The 17,682-nt window shown below is 35.6% G+C and overlaps 1 protein-coding gene across 2 annotated transcripts in view; it reads left to right on the top strand.

The window, feature by feature from the left end:
* Hdx (highly divergent homeobox) overlaps positions 1–17,682 on the top strand; it is a 144,973-nt gene that overhangs the window by 23,802 nt on the left and 103,489 nt on the right. Inside the window, exon 2 of one of the 2 annotated variants that reach the window (XM_004669600.2) lies at positions 8,544–8,690. The exons of the other annotated variant lie outside the window; for it this stretch is intronic. Coding sequence (XP_004669657.1) covers positions 8,544–8,690 — 147 coding nt within the window. The remainder of the gene's footprint in view (positions 1–8,543; positions 8,691–17,682) is intronic. 2 annotated transcript variants of the gene reach the window in all.

The raw sequence follows: 17,682 nt of genomic DNA, 5'->3' as shown, positions 1-17,682 counted from the left end.
AGATAGTCACCACATAGTCTCACTTATCTACAGTGCCTAAACTGAATCTATCCAAGATGGCGACATACCCAGAAAACATCTGGAGTACTAGACAATAGGGTGGGTGGAGATGGAGGGGAGGGCAAAGGAGGGGGTGGTTGACACAAATCGAGACCCAAACGGTAATGGTATCATAAAATTCTACATCCTAAAAGACAGACCACATAGTTGAACCTTCACCAGGACCTTTGAGGGAACACTTGAGTCACAAGGCACTGGAGAGTGTAAAATGAGTGGCTGGCCATAATCTATCTTCTACAACTCCTCACTCTCTCTCTCTTCTCTCTCACTCTTTTATATTAATTATCTTTTTCCTCCTTCTCTTAGTGTGCACTGACCTGTAACTCCCAGTAACAGCATGTGGCTATCATCTACACTGAGCTTTTGATCAGAGAGACCTACAAGGTTTAATAATAGAAGGACAGATTTCTGTCAGAGTACTTGATGACCCACTAAAGTTTAGTGGGAAGACCCTGCTGCTGAAGAAATAATATGTTGCCCCAGCCAGCGGGGAGTTGAACAAGGGCCTGAGGGGAAATTAACCTGAATGAGAAAAGGCAAACAGACACAAGAAGGAGACCATGCTAGATGTTTGTCAAGGCCTCAGAGTCTTTATTTTTTACACAGTGGTTATATAGGGGAAGAAGTGGTGGGGGAATAAGCTGGCTGACATGATTTAGGGCTTTGGACTTGTCAGGAAACCTAGAGGGGATGTAATCAGGTGTTCATCGTGTCTTGCCCCAATGGCTTAACATCCTGACTGCACCAGGCTTCACATCCTGACCATAAACTGGCCTTTTGCAAAAGATAAAATTTTGTAAGCAGTTTGCTGACCGACGTTCCAGAAGTACCTAACAGAAAGCTGGATGGACCAGCTTTCTGAGTAATGAGTCAGCTTATGAGCAGGCCCAGGCAAATGGAGAGGTTTTTGCTCTATGGCTCCCGACATCTCCTCCCTTCTTTAATACAAAAGAGGGGGAGGCCCGCTATTCAGTGGTGGACTGCAATGCCTTTGTTTCTTCATCAGCTACCGACAGCATGGGGGAGTATTTAGCCAAGCGTACAATCCCTTGGTAGTTGAATATTAGGTGAGGAAGTAGAAACTTAACTTGCTATATGGAGGTTTCTGTTAACATGGCCAAGGTTTGATTCATAGCTCCCAACATCTCCTCCCTTCTTTTATACAAAAAGAGGGGAAGGCCCACTTTGCAGTGGTGGGCATTAACCAACTGGGGGAGTAGGGACCCGACTCCTCCCGAGGGATGTCTTTTTCCCACAATCTTTGGCCTTTGGTACCTTTTGGGGAGGGGAGGCAGTGCCTATGAGGCTGGAGAGTGAGGCACGGCCTTAGTGATAATGGTTATGGTACCAATCTCCATGCAAGCCAGGTATACCTCTCAGGGAATCCAGAAGTGGTCAGATAAGGCCCTTCCCCTGCAGTGCTTTGTCTCACACCCATGTTGGTGCCCATATCACACTCACTTCATTTTGAGCCGACATGCATAGGTCTGGATCCTCATGCAGCTCCTGTAGGAGGGGTAGCTATTTGGTCATGACAGGTAGACCACCGTGATAGCAGAGGTGTAGAGGACAGCAGTATAGTAAATGAGTACAGAATGTAAGATCAAGGGAGAGTGACAATTGCAGGTGGTAGGTCTTTAGTGGCAACACCTTGATCCGCCAGCTCCAGTCTGTGATAATGGACCTGTAAAGGCTGCATCTTAATGGCTTTAATCTGTTGACGTACAAAAGACATGATTTTATTTATAATAACGGGTCCAATTGTGAGTAAGAGGATTAAGATAAGTAGAGGTCCTTCCAGTTTTGTCCTGTTAGTGTAAAAAGGAGATTCTCTCAGGGAAGTGTTTCTTCCCTGGATATGTGAGATGTCACTGGAGGATCATCAGCTTGTTTTACAAGTCACTCTGGCAGCCATCTCACAGCATTTTCTTTGGTGTCAGACAAGCATACTGATCCTCGGCCCTAAATGAGTACTGGGTCTGGGCCATTCCATTTTAAGGTTAAAGGATCTTTCCACATGGCTTTGGCAAAGGTATTTTTTGTATTTGTGTGCCAAAAGCGATCATCAGCTGAATTTCCCTGAGTATCAAGGGTTAAAAACTTTAGGACAAACAAGGCATGATGAAGGATATTTCTTGGAGAGCCTTTTATGGGATATAAATCCCCCATTTTTAACTTTTGGAGGGTAAATGGACCCAGAAGAGGGGCCCCTCCTGCCAGAACACCCCTGTGGGTGTAAAGTCAGTGGCACAGATGACCAGGAGAAGAGGCTTTTTATAAGAGATAAAAGTGACCCTTTGGCTCAGAATTGCAGCCTTAATAAGAATTATCAGAACCAATATTACCTAGAAAATCAAGATATAACTAAAGTTTTGAAGCAGCTGTTTTCACTACGTTATTTTCCATAAAAATAAACACCTGAGGGTTGGAGAGATTGCTCAGAGATTAAAGAAACTTGCTTGCAAAGCCCAAGGGCCTGGGTTTGATTCCCCAAATACCCACGTAAAGCCAAAGACACAATGTGGCACATGCATATTGAGTACATTTGTAAGAGCAGAAGGCTCTGGTGTGCACCCATTCTCTCTTTCTCTCTGTCTCTCATTCAACAGAATAAATAAAAATATTTTTAAAATAAACAACCTGAAAAGAATAAAGTATTAGAAGTGTTCGAGGAGAATGATAAAATTGAGAATATAGTATCAGATTAAATGTTAGGGCTGAGGGCTGGAGAGATGGCTTAGCAGTTAAGCACTTGCCTGTGAAGCCTAAGGACCCCGGTTTGAGGCTTGGTTTCCCAGGTCCCACGTTAGCCAGATGTACAAGGGGGTGCACGCATCTGGAGTTCATTTGCAGAGGCTGGAAGCCCTGGCGCGCCCATTCTCTCTCTTTCCCTCTATCTGTCTTTCTCTCTGTGTCTGTCACTCTCAAATAAATAAATAAATAAATAAATAAATAAATAAATAAAAATTTTTTAAAAAGCTATGGCTGAAAAAAATCTATAATTGATTTTTAAAGTTTAAATATTGGCTATATATCACAATGGTAATGATGATGGGAAGAAAAAGTGAACTTTCAGATAAATAAGTACAAATAAATGATTCAATTTGATACAAAGATATAACAAAGACCAGAGAAAATTGGCATAGAAGGAAATTGATGTACAATATTTTATTTCAATACAATAATGGATGAAAATCCCCAAATTTGGTTAAAGAGACAGATTTACAATTTCAAAAAGATTAAGGAGTTTAAAACAAGATAGACAAAGAAAATCAAGCTTAGATACATCATAACCAAGCAGCTGATAATCAAAGATAATAGATTTGAAAATTTACAGATTTCACATGAGAAATTATAGAGACCAAAGACACCAAAAAATAAATAATAAATTAAATTAAATGATAACTTTTGAAAAGTTGAAGTACTGCCAGCCTTAAATTCTACAGCTAGTGAAAATATATCAGGAATAATTATGAAATAAAGATATTCCAAGATGTAAAGAAAAAGATCTTTCATCAGCAGATCTGCTCTACAGTGGTAAAGTGAGGTGTTTAGGTTGAGCATAAATGATACCACAGGAAAACTTAGAATTTCATGCATGAAGAAAGAAAAAGAATAAACGCTGGGTGGGAATGATGACTTAGAGACAAAGGCACTTGCCTGTGAATCCTAAGGACCCAGGTTTAATCTCCAAGTACCCATGTAAGCCAGATGCACAAGGTGGTACATGCATCTGGCATTTTTTGAGGTTGTTGGAGGCCCTGGTGTGTGCTCTCTCTCTCTGTGTATGTATATGTCTCTCAAATACATAAACAAAATAAATGTTAATATTAGAGTATATATGAAATATATAAAATCACTACAACCAAAATGTAACAATGCTCAATGTGTATAGCAAGAGCTCAAGATTCATAAGCTAAAACTAACAAAAATGAAGACAGAAATATACAAATATATAATTATACTTGAGCATTTATAATTCTTTTAGGAATTTCTAGAACAATTTGTCAGAAAATCACTATGGATAAAGAAAGGCCAAACAACACTATATACCAACATAATCTAACTGCTAGGGCTTTTTACCTAACAATAGAATATATTCCCTCAAAATGTACATGGAACACTGATCAAAAGAAACTATATAATAGGGCATAGAACAAACTTTCAAATTTTTAAATAATTGAAATCATACAAACTATATTCTATAATCAGAAACAACCTAATGTGGAAATGTATACCAGAAAACCCATATCTGGGAAACAATTATTTTAATTAAACAATAAGGTGAATTCAAAAAGACTTTTAACTGAATGAAAATTAAGATCTCTAATAAAGCTTTCAGAATTCAGCAATATCACTATTTAAAAAAAATCATGAGCCAGGGATGGTGGTGCACACCTTTAATCCCAGTACTTGGGAGGCCAAGGAGGAGGATCGCCATGAGTTTGAGGCCACCCTGAGACTAAGTAGTGAATTCCAGGTCAGCCAGCACTAATGTAAAATCCTACTTCAAGAAAAAAAAAACATGAGGTCAAATGTTTTCATTTGAAAAATAAAACAGCTCTCAAATCATCAGTGTGACTCCAATCTTCAGAAAATGTAAAAGAGTAAATTAAATACAAACAAACCATAATAGAGGGAATATTAAACCTAAGAATAGAAATCAATGAAAATTTAGACATAAAAGTTGTGGACAAAAATCAGTGAGACTAAAAGCTTTACTTTCACATCAATATGTGATAAGTTTCTTGACAAGTTCAAAGAAGAAACAAATTACCAATCTCAAAAAGGAAAAAGATAAATCACCATAGACTGTGTAGTTATTAATGATGAGGAAGTGTAATAAGCAACTTCACACCTTAGAATTCAGCAACTTAGTTGAAATGGATCAAGTTTTTGAAAGACACAAAGTACCAAAACTCACTCAAGATAAGATAACTTGAGTAATATAGAAGTATGATCTATAGTATAAGATTATATAATGGTGAAAACTCTATAGTTTGTATTGTTGATTTTAAACAAAGATTTAAGGAAAAAAGATATCAATTCTATATAATCTGTTTCAGAAGCAAGCATCCCTTCCTAACTCATTATCCTAGTACCAAAACCAAATACAGGAGTAATTAAAAGTCTTTAAACCAAAAAATGTCAAGGAAGGAGTTGGAGAGATTGCTCAGTGGTTAAAGACACTTGCTTACGAAGCCTGACTGCCTGGGTTCAATTCCCCAGTAACCACATAAAGCCAGATGCACAAAGTGGCACATGCATCTAGAGTCAGTTTACAGTGGCAGGAAGCCCTGGTACACCTATAGTCACTCTATCTGCCTCTTTCTCTGCCTCAAATAAAAATATTGTAAAAATAATAAAAATGTGTAAATTTTACTGAATGCCAATTTAAAATCGCATGATAATAGCTAAAAGGGGTATTGTTAATACAGATATGTCGTTTGGGATTATGATATAGTTATGATGTTGCATTATTCTCAGTTTCACACTTTGTAGACAAAAACCTCAAGAATGTGTTAGACTTGAATAGATTGCAATTTCATGCTTTCAAAGAATGAATATTTGTAACTTTGGGGTGGGTGGTACTTTTCAAATTACTTAACCAGCTAGGAAATTATTAAAGCCTCGAGCTACATTTAAGAATAACATCAAATATATAAGAACAGTATGATTTCAAAATTTATCTGAAATATTAGCATGTGAATATATGGTGTTGACTAGCTGGAATACTAAGGAAGTAGTCATTCCTAGAAGCTGTAGGCATTACATACTTCTAAACAAATTTAATACTTTTACTCATTACTCTGCTTGCTTTAATAGGATAAAGTGAGCATAATTTACCTTTATCAGTGGCTTACTGTCCTAATTAAAATACTGACTCCTAACCCAGAGGGAAACTTCAGAAATTCCAACCTAGAAAATAATAGATAAACTTAAGGATCCATTTATGCTAAAAAAAAATATATCCATATAAATATTACATACTTTTGAATTTGGAAAAAATGAATACATATATTCTTATTGTGTAGCAACTAAGATTGCTGGAAAAACAAGCTATATAATTTAGCATTTTAGATACAAGGAAAAGGATGCTCAAGGAAATTGATTCCCCATATAACAGTGCATCTGAAGTAGTACTCAGGTCATCTTATTCCTATATGCTGTCATGTGCAGCATGGGTAGTATGACACACAGAGTACTAGGAGAAGAAATCTTGTTGTTTCCATGGCACCAATGGCATGTGGTTTTATCTTCCACAAAAATGAGAATTCAACTTTAAAAGTAAGAAAAAAATTCTAGATGGCTAACAAATTTGTCTACGAAGTCAGTTAATATAGGCAAAGATAGCTAGGATAGATAAATACAATGACACCTTGCACAGATTTAGTTGTGGTAAATAATGAGTTGATATAATGTAATCGAAAAATAGTTACTCTCTTGAGCAGTGTGACATTTTTGCTGCTGCTATTGAATGTAAGGGGAAAATTAAAAAGTCCTTGGCATTGCATATTATTAGGACTGCAGATTCTGTTTAATACTCATTCATCTACATTTGACTAGTGGTTATCTGTGAGGCAGGGCCTGTTGTGCTTTTTAAGAGTCATAGCATGTTTTGGGAAATGTCATGGCTGTAGCCAGCCAGTAAAAAATTGTCTGCTATATACTATGAGGACAGGTATGCTCACACTTAGTGAACACCTATATCTTACAGTCTAGGCTTTCTACAATATGTACAACCATGAAGAAGAGGAAAGCCAGGAGCCATGGACCTGCTTATATATTCACAAATTGAAAGTGTGCCACTCTCACATCTATCTCAAAGTACTTTGTTTCTAAATACACACCTGATGGGGTAGTTCAGGTATTTGACTTCCATCTTCTAAATCTCATTATTGTGGAACCATTTAGGAAGTACTACGAAAGGTGGCGCCATGATAGTAAAAGTTGCTTTGATGAACACAATCCCTAACTTCTGGCCTAAATATCGGTGAATATTTGATCAGGTTGCAGAGGAGAAATTTGACTTCCAGATTACTGAACCTCCTCTACCAAGTTAGTTGTTTCTAAAAGTTTTCAAGAGAAATTCTACTCTCATTTTCCTGTGCCCTCTTCTGCATTTTTTTCTAATCAGATCTCTTGACAGGTCAGGTATACAAATGAAGTTTCGGGATATGGTTATATGAAACCTTAATTTCTTAATTCAGTTCATTAATTTTTCAAAGTACTCAAAGGAACAGAAATTACTTTTCATTTCCATATTGATGTGCTAGGTTGTTTTAATATACTACATACTAGAAAATATGTTTAGTTTGGCATATGGTGCTTTGTTGTGTTCCTCTGATTTCAAAGAGACACTTTCCTTGGAAGAGAATTCCTGTCTGTCAACTTTTAAGAATAATGCTTTCAATGTGACAGGTTTCAGCAAGAACTTGAAATTCCCTAAATCAAATTACAAGTGTTATTCATAAAAATGCACCACTATAAATTTAATCTTAAAAAAATCCTGCGATATTTGTGAAATACAGAGTTTTGCTCTTGATATTAAAGACCTTACCTAAGGGTAGGAAAAATAAACAGCTTTATAAACTTTATAATCTTGTTTAATTATTGGTGGTGTCAATTTAATTAAAAAGCACATAGTTTCTACATAGTTTAGTAAATTGTACTTATTTTTGATTTTATTTACATACCATAGATATTAAATAATTATTTTGGTTAGTACTGTATAAAGTCAAGGCACTTTAACATTCACTAATGCTTTTTGTTTATTTTTAACCCTTTAAAGAAATATTTTGTCAAGCTGAGTGTGGTTGTGCACACTTGTAATCCCAGAATTTAGGAGACAGAAGTAGAAGGATCAGGAGTTGGAGGCCAGACTGGGATAGATGAGATCCTGTCTCAAACAAACAAACAAATACCAAAAAAGAGATGTTTTGTTTTAATAATAAAAATAATCCCTTTATCCCATAATGAGGGAAATAAAAGCAACCTTTTGTTCCAGAGCACTGCTTCTGACTGCGAAGACATATGCCAGATGCCTCCCTTGACAAAGAACAGTGAGCACCCCTGTTGATAATTCACCACGTATGGCTACCACCATCTCTGGCTTTAGTAGCCATAAATGTTTATTTCAGTGAAAGAAACTTTTTCCCCTGATGTACTGACACTAACCAGATAAGATATTTCCCCCTTTTCTCTTTATTTTTTGTTTTCTATTTTTTCACTTTGAAGCTCAAAATGCTTTGGTGCTTTCCTGAGCAAATTCATTAAGTGTTTTTATTGCATACATTTTTTTTTTCCAGAAAGAAGCTGTCTCCTTTTAGCACACAAATTATTGCCCATTATGGAAGATTAATTCATTTAAGGAAATTGTGCAGCTTGAAAGTACTAAGATGGTATAACAAACCAGAAGTGTACAAATTCTACACATACAAAATTTTTATCCCAATTTTCAGAGTATCTTCTTTTATTTTTAGATGAATCTACGTTCTGTATTTACTGTAGAACAACAAAGGATTTTACAGCGTTATTATGAAAATGGAATGACAAATCAAAGTAAAAATTGCTTTCAGCTCATATTACAGTGTGCACAGGAGACTAAGCTGGACTTCAGTGTAGTCAGGGTAAGTATTGAGGTCTTACACTTGAATTTATAGCTTTTTATTACAAGTGATATTTGCATAATATGAGAAAAACTATTCAGGGTATGAAGTCTTATCTATATAAACAGCTTCATTTCCCTGGTGTACAAATACAGATAAACATTTAGTATAATTTATTTCTATCAATACCTTCACAACACTAAGACCTTTGCAATATAAGCATTTCTTTTAAATATCCAAGTTCTTTGAACAAATACCTGTAAGATTAATTGTTGATCTTATGCTGTCTTGAAACTTTCATTAAATCTAGATACAGCCTCCATAATGATAGCAAAACAAAGATTTTCTGAGAGAATTACAAGTACTTAGCCTTTTGTTGTTTTATTTACAACTTTTTCTCAGATGCTTGTGATTTTTATCTTTTTAGGAAACTCTAATGTGTTTTGTGAATGTATATTTTCCTTCTAAACAAAATGCTTGCATTTTAATGCGTAGCAAAGAAGAGACAGGGAAGCCCAGGGGAGGAAATTAACAGCCATACTTATTCAGCTGTAAAACTCCAAGCTCCTATACACTCCTGAAAGACAATGAGAAGGTGATAGAGAGGGGGCAAGGGATAAATCTAACAGAGCTAGTGATGGATTTTTTTGACTGCATTGGCCCATTCAAATTTATTTAAACATCCTACAAGTCAACCTGGTGTGAAAGCTTAATGACACAAAGATTAACAACTTTCTCATACATAGCATTTAGTAGGTTAATTTGGGAAGGAAAAAGTATATCCTTTTATCATTCTTTTGCTATTCCATGTACCTTCAAAGAGCCTAGAGATAAAAAAATAAAATAAAAAAGACTTTTGACAAGCAGAATTATTTCAGAACTGTTTCTTAAAAACTAATCAATTCACTTTCAAATAGGAAATTATGCCATGAGTTCTTTGGTAAAGTATCCATATTTGTTGCTTATTTTCTGAGATTAACTATCATATATATTTGTTAAAGAACTAGAAAAATTGCTGATTGATAGCTCTAAATAAAGTATTTAAAGTTACCCTTACTAAACATCAAGGAAAAATTTTCAGTTGCATTGGAAAAAGTAATATAAAGATTTCAAGTTGATATGATTGCATTTTATAATTATAAACTCTTTTTTCCTTTTTACGATAATTCCATTGGATTTTTTTTCCTTTTACGATTACCATAAAGACCCTTTCCAGGTAGCTACATTGTAGTAAATTCAAATTTGTTATTACAATTTTTTCCTTTCATTGCACTTGAGTGTGTTTGATTTTGAGATTATGGAGATATAGGTACTTATATTTATACTCGACAAAGTGTAAAAACAAAACAACAAGTATAGTAGTATAATGTTATATGTTGTGATAAGCAGATTAATTATTTTAGCCCCAGAAAAGTATCAATTGCACACAAATTCTGTATATCTAACCTATGTCTCAACAGAGTTTGATTGTTTTTCCATTCAGTGGAAAATAAGTTTTTGAAACATATCCAAATATAACCCCTCTTTGCAGATTGCTAGGTTTATGTGTTCCATTCAAGGAGGCCTTTGTTTATTATTTTCAATGTATTGTGATTTTCCTCAAAAGAATTCAAGTTTCATTATATTATGAATTTTTTTTTTTTTTTGGTTTTTCGGTTTTTCGAGGTAGGGTCTCACTCTGGTCCAGGCTGACCTGGAATTAACTCTGTCATCTCAGGGTGGCCTTGAACTCATGGCAATCCTCCTACCTCTGCCTCCCGAGTGCTGGGATTAAAGGCGTGTACCACCACGCCCGGCTACATTATGTATTTGATCCCTATGTAAAAAGAACTTAAATGGTAAAACAACCAAGAAAAATAAATATATATAATAGGGTAAGGGAAAAAGAAAATAAAAACAAAGAATGAGGTATCAAAAGCAGAGAAGAAATTTTGAACACGTATTATGGAAATGACATGAATGACAACTGTTATGTTATGCTCACCTTAAAAATTAATAAACAAATTGCCCAAGAATTTATTGTTGGTAATGGTGATAGGATGCTGAGCATATTAAAAAATACTGAGTTGGAAAAAAGAAAACTTCAGAGATTGAATTTCTAATAGAGCACAGAAGTTAATTTTATGATCACCAAATACTGATGGCTCAAATATCTTACTTTTTTTCATATGCAGTAAGTTAGATAATTCCTCACTCTAAATTCTCATTCACTATTTTTGGCTGACCTATTTTTCTTTTCCTTATTGACTAGTGAGACATTTACTATGGGTATATTTAAATTTGATAAGTGCTGGTAATTTTAGATCTTACTCCTGAAGAACTTTGGGTAAGGTTGAATTCAGTGTCTGGGTACAATTAAAGTTATATATATATATTCAACATAGGTGCACATATTTTTGATGTATATACTTTTGTAATTTTCTCCAGTATATAACATAGAAAATAATTAAACTCTTAACTTTCTGGCTCAAGAATTTCTTCGAAGAAACCATTTGTTATAATGTGCAATGAAATAATAATATTCACAACTTGATAAAGTATGTAAGGGTTATATTCTCCTTTATTAAGAAAACTCAGACTGCCGTTTAATGATTTCCTATATTAATTTAGCTTTTCTTTTTTCTTGGATGAGAATTGCTATATTTTAAATATTTGTTTTTAGCATTGCAATGACTTTATTCAACATACAGTTGAATAAAGTGGTACCTGGTATCCCCAGCACTGGGGAAGCAGAGTAGGATAATCCCTATAAATTTAAGGCTAACCTGATCTACATAACAAGCTCTTGCCTTTAAAAAGCCAAATTAAAAGTTTCAGAAAAGCATTAGCTTCAGAGTTTTAAAGATAATACCCACTTCCTTACAAAGAACATTAAAGCAGGAGGTTCTCAAACTTCTATATAACTCATCCTTATTTTCATGAAAATATACATAATGCTTAACAAGCTGAAAAGTTATATTGTGGCTCTGATTATTGCTCTTAAGCCAAAAAAGAAAACTGAAATTTGGGGCTGGAGAATCTATTGCTCATTCATGAGCCATTCTGAACAATAACCATACCTCCAGGTTCAGAGAGAGATTATGCAATATAAAGGGCACTGAACCTTCTCCTGTGGCCTCTGCCCAAGTGTGCATAGGCACACCCATGTCTGCAAATACACACACATACACTGTATATACATACACCACACACATACTATATATTAAGCACATATACCATGGGCGAACTGGAATTTTGATTGTATAAGAAGATGATTGAAAGAAACATATTTTATAAGAATGTTGCCCATGATGGGTTGTGCCTTGTAATCTCCACAATTGAGATGTAGAGTCATTCTTAGCTATACAGTAATTTGAGGCCATTCTGGACTATATAAGACCCTGTTTCAAAGCAAAAATAAAGCACCAAAAGAAAAAAAAAGTTTTATATTCTATAATAGTGTCCAATGAGAAACTTAGCTACTAATGAAGACATTTCAAATAACTTTAGAAGAAAAATTTTAGTATTTAGGAGATTCCAACTTCTTCCCACTAAATTTATCCAAAGAGTCGTATTTCAGTAAGTTGTCATATTTTTTAATTTCCTTACAAAAACTTCATGTATGTGTGTGTGTGTGTGTGTGTGTGTGTGTGTAATTTTAAAACACTATACCTAGCCAGATGCAGTGGAGTAATCTGTAATCCCAGGATTTGGGAGGTCAAAGCAAGGGGATCAGAAGTTCACTATCAACCTTGGCTGTAAAGTGAGTTTGAAGGCAACATGAGATCCAGTTTCAAAAAGTAAACAAGGGACTGGAGAGATTATTCAGTGGTTAAAGGAGCTTGCTTGCAAAGTTTGATAGTCTGGGTTTGATTTCCCAGTACCCACATAAAGCCAGATGCACAAAGTGGCACAAGCATCTGGAATCTATTTACAGTGGCATGTGGCCTTTGGTGCATCCATTCTTTCTCTCTATCTCAAGTAATAAAGCAGTATATATATATATATATATATATATATATATATATATAATTACAAACAAAAAAATTAGAGTTTAAAAACAATGACAAGGGTCTGGGGAGATAGCTCAGCAGTTAAAAGCCCTTATTTTCCAAGCCTGAGAGCTCAGTTCAATTCCCAGGTCACCCACAGAAAGCTAGATAGGCATTTTATTGCAGCTGCAAGTCCTGATGTGTGTGTGTGTGTGTGTGTGTGTGTGTGTGTGTGCATTGTGGGCACGCACACACACACACACACACACATGCAAAAAATAATTTAAAAAGTAATTACAATATTTAAATGTAACCCAGTAAAGAAGCATAACTTTAAAAACTTTGCTGATACTAACCTTTAAAAATTTACAAATATGCATAACAGGAAGAAATTAAATAGCCAAGATTTAAAAATAATGTCTTGAGCATGGATCCTCCATGACAAAAAAGTAGATGTGGTTGTCTATTCACTGTATTTTATTTAGTAGTCATATAAACAAAGACATACACCTCTTCCAAATTTTTCTTATTTTAATAGTTATCCACCTGCAAATAAATTTCAATTCTAATATTTATTTCATTCCACTATTCTTCCAATTGCCTACTGTTTTCTAATTGAATGCCATATCCTGATAATGGTTCAAAAATATAGGAAAAATAATTTATGTTTCCACTCAGCGATATAAATATTTCACAGAGGTAATATGAAAATAATTTTGGAAGCCAACTTAAAAATTTGTCCTGAATGTATCTTTAAATATCAGCAGCAGTCATTTTCACTTCTTAGAAATAAATGCCAATGTTGCTACTTCTTTCTGCTACATGATGTCAATGAAGAAACATTTCCAATGTTTCTTGCATAAAATTGTATTAAAACTCAGATCAAAAACTGTTATGGAAGTATATAACAAAATGATTCTTGGGTATTCACAAGATTGCCAATATTATTTTTGGAATGGAGGAGAGGAATGAAGCAAGAAGGCATATCTCTGGACTTTTGTAAGATTTTAAAAAATATATTCTTGGACAGGGATACAGCTTAACGTTAGAGCCCTTGCCTAGCAATTGCGAGGCTCTAGTTTCAATGTCATTCAGAGAGAGAGAGAGGAAGAAGAAGAAAAAGAAAAAAAGAAGAAAGGGAAGAAAGAAAGAAATGGGATGGAGGGAGAAAGGTTGGAAAGAAGAGAGAGAGGGGGAAGGAGAGAGATGGGGACAGAAATTAAGAAATGAAGGAAGGAAGAGGGAACAGAGAGGAGGTGAGGGGGAGAATGGAGGGAGGAAGGAATAGAAAAAACTCTTACCTTACACATCTCTAACCCTAGTACCTGAGAAGTAGAGTCAGTCCAGGATAACTACAGGTTAGTAGGCAACCTAGTCTACACTGAAAGTTCCAGGTCACCAAAGGTTAATATAGCACTATCTTGTCTCAAAAAATAAAAAAAACAGGGCTGGAGAGATGGCTTAGTAGTTAAGGAGCTTGACAGCAAAGCCAAAGGATCCAGGTACTAGTCTCCAGTATTAACATAAAGCCAGATGTACAAGGTGGGACATGCAGTGGCTAGAGGCCCTGGTATGCCCATTGTCTTTCTGTTTATCTGCCTTTATCTCTCTCTAACTTTCTCTCTCAAATATATAAATAAATAAATGAAATATTAAAAATAAGAAGTATTTTCAGGGCTGGAGAGATGGCATAGTGGTTAAGTGCTTGCCTGTGAGGCCTAAGGACCCCGGTTCGAGGCTCGGTTCCCCAGGTCCCACGTTAGCCAGATGCACAAGGGGGCGCACGCGTCTGGAGTTCGTTTGCAGTGGCTGGAGGCCCTGGCGCGCCCATTCTCTCTCTCCCTCTATCTGTCTTTCTCTCTATGTCTGTCGCTCTCAAATAAATAAATAAAAAAAATGAACAAAAGAAAGCAAGCTTTAAAAAAAAAAAGTATTTTCAGCCACCAAAACATCCATGAACATATTACTGAATATATCATCCCCAAATCCATAAACTATACCACTGTATAGAACCTTAGTTATTGCTGTTACATTCCAGCTTAACCATGACAAAACTCCTAAGCACCCTTAACACTGCCCCAAATTACCTTCAAGTTAAGGATTTCTGGATCTCCTAAAGAATACTATTTTTCAAGAGACCATTGTCATTTCATGTTACAGTGGATTGTAATTTCAATTACTTTATAACTTTATGTTTTTAAAACCTGTTAAATGTAATTTACCAAAATACACCTTTGTAGAAGTGATCATGATTTATGTCTTTTATATTTTATTTACTAATTTGCATGCAGAGAGAGGGATAGAGACACAGGGATAAATGTAATGCCAGTGGGTGTTCCAGAACCTACTGTCACTGCAAAATAATTACAGACACATGTGCAACTTTGTGCATCTGGCTTTATATGGGTATGGAGGAATCAAATGTGGGGTGTCAGGAATTGCAAACAAGTTCTTTTAACCACTAAACCCTCTTCTCAGCCCCCAAACATGTTCTAATTATGGGCTAAAAATGTCTAATACAGTGAGCACAAATGAGAAATATTAAGATACTAAATACATTGCTAGGGAATTTCACAGGCCAGGTAATGAAAAATATTATCTATGTATATTATGATCATTAACAAGCCAGTCAAGCCTAATTGGAGTGGTAAGGCAAAAATAGTCAAACTATACTTTTCCTGTGTACATTTACATGCTATCTTCTGTAGGGAATCTGATCTTAGAAATATCTACTCATCTGCCTCTCAATCTAACTCAACATAGAATTTCTTCTCCCTCTCCAATTTCTGAAAATGCCCTGTCTTCCTTCTTATCTTCCCCCTCCTCATGTCATTCAAATGGATCAGCTCCATCTTATTTCTCAGCTTCACCATTTTATCTCCACCTGCTTTTTCTTCACTGCTAAGTCTGGTTTGACATTATCCCCCTGATCAAATCCACCAAAGTATGCTATATACAGCAGTTACAAAACACGTTCTTGGTAACCACTGAGATTCAGGGATCATAGTTAAACAAGACTCTACAAGAGTTTAAGATTTTACAAAGCTTCTACTGTGCTGAAATCTTTGATGCTGTTTCTACTCAAATTGAAGTACGGGATCTAGACATTTCTCTGCCAGTACTTCCTCCAGAACTTACATTGTCAATAAGTCCCAGCTGGGAAGGCAAACCAATGAACTTAATACCTTCTTATCCATTCCAAAAAACATAAAGTAATTCTTTAAAAGTGTCATTCATACCTTCAGTTTTCCCTTTGACACAAGCAATTCTCAAGATTAACCTTGTAATTCCCTCAGGGCTCTCTATTTCTTCTTCCAGGTTAATCTTCTTCATCTCCACACATTCTTCCTCCTGTTCATCTGTAACTAACTACTCCCCTCCTTTCCCTTTTTTGTCATTCATAATACCCATAATCCTAAAACTTTTAGAAATGAATGAAACAGAAATGGATAGAAATTGTCCTACCACCAAATCGGTGTGGAGAAGAAAGAAAAGAATAGCAAATGCAGTCAGAGAGTTAAGACTCTAATTTCACTGCTTCCACCGACTCTCTCTCTCTCTCTCTCTCTCTCTCTCTCTCTCTCTCTCTCTCTCTCTCACACACACACACACACACACACACACACACACACACACACACAAATACAGTTCATTCCCCTTCAGTGGCTACTCCATCCTTTCTTTTTCTTCTTATTTATTATTTATTGAGTTTTGTTTTTATCTGAGGCAGGGTCTCACTTTTGCCCAAGCTGAGGGGAAACTGACTCTGTACTCCAGATTGCCCTTGAACTCCCCGTGATCCTTCTACCCCAGCCTCCTGATTGATGGCATAAAAGGTGTGTGCCACCACATCTAGCTCTATTTTTTCCTGTTGAAAGAGCAATGTTTAGAGCACATTTATACTTTAAGTACTATTGGAGTACTTTCCATTAGCAACGTTTATCACAACCAATTCCCCTTCTGCCTTCTGAGGTTTTTTTTTGTTTATTTGTTTGTTTTCTTATTGCTTTTTTGTTTTCTTTTTGAGGTAGGTTCTCAAACTAGCCCAAACTGACCTGGAATTCACTCTATAGTCCCAGCCTGACGTTGAACTCACAGAGTCAGTCCTCTTACCCCTGCCTCCAGAATGCTGTGATTAATGGTGTGTGACACTATGCCTGGCTATTTTGTATGTTTATTTCTAATTTGTGGTTAAAAAAAAAAAGATAGCAGATATGTTCAAAATACCTATAAATCAGAGAAAGTGGCCTATAAGGTGATATACCACCAAAATACTGAAGTACACTTTCTGTTTTGGCTGTGTTCTAGGTAAATAGGGTTGCTAGTTGGCTGAATTTCAATATGTACACAATATTCTACTCCATTTCACTTTTTGTTTTATACATAATGTAACTAGCATAGTATACTTGGGGTAATATCTAATATGTATAAGCAATAAAAATACTCAAGTAAGCCATAAATTTGAAATGCACTAAGATAACACTTAAATTTTCTGAGGTAAGGCTGGTAATGATGTAAACATAATACATTGTGGCAGTTTTTGAAATATGGTCCAGAGAGAAACCCTCCTTTTATACTAGTTCATGAATTCAATTTTTTCCAATTTTCTATGCTTTCAACTGACATTTTTAAAGGTAATACTTACATGGTTTATGTAATTTATCAATACATCATTCTTCCTACGCATTTTTTTAAATTTTTTATTTCTTTATTTGAGAGTGACAGACACAGAGAGAAAGACAGAGGGAGAGAGAGAGAATGGGCACGCCAGGGCTTCCAGCCTCTGCAAACGAACTCCAGACGCGTGCGCCCCCTTGTGCATCTGGCTAACGTGGGACCTGGGGAACCGAGCCATGAACTGGGGTCCTTAGGCTTCACAGGCAAGCGCTTAACCGCTACGCCATCTCTCCAGCCCCTTCCTACGCATTTTAACATGAAAATCCATACCAGGAAACATTATGAATATTTATGGAATTCACCTATTTGGATATTATATTTATCCAAAGACATTACATTTAGCTTTTTGCCATTGTCAACTGTAA

The sequence above is a fragment of the Jaculus jaculus genome, chromosome X (assembly GCF_020740685.1).
Source record: "Jaculus jaculus isolate mJacJac1 chromosome X, mJacJac1.mat.Y.cur, whole genome shotgun sequence".
Classification (NCBI taxonomy): domain Eukaryota; kingdom Metazoa; phylum Chordata; class Mammalia; order Rodentia; family Dipodidae; genus Jaculus; species Jaculus jaculus.
Note: the sequence above shows the minus strand (reverse complement) of the source record. Positions and strands in the feature narration are given on the sequence as shown.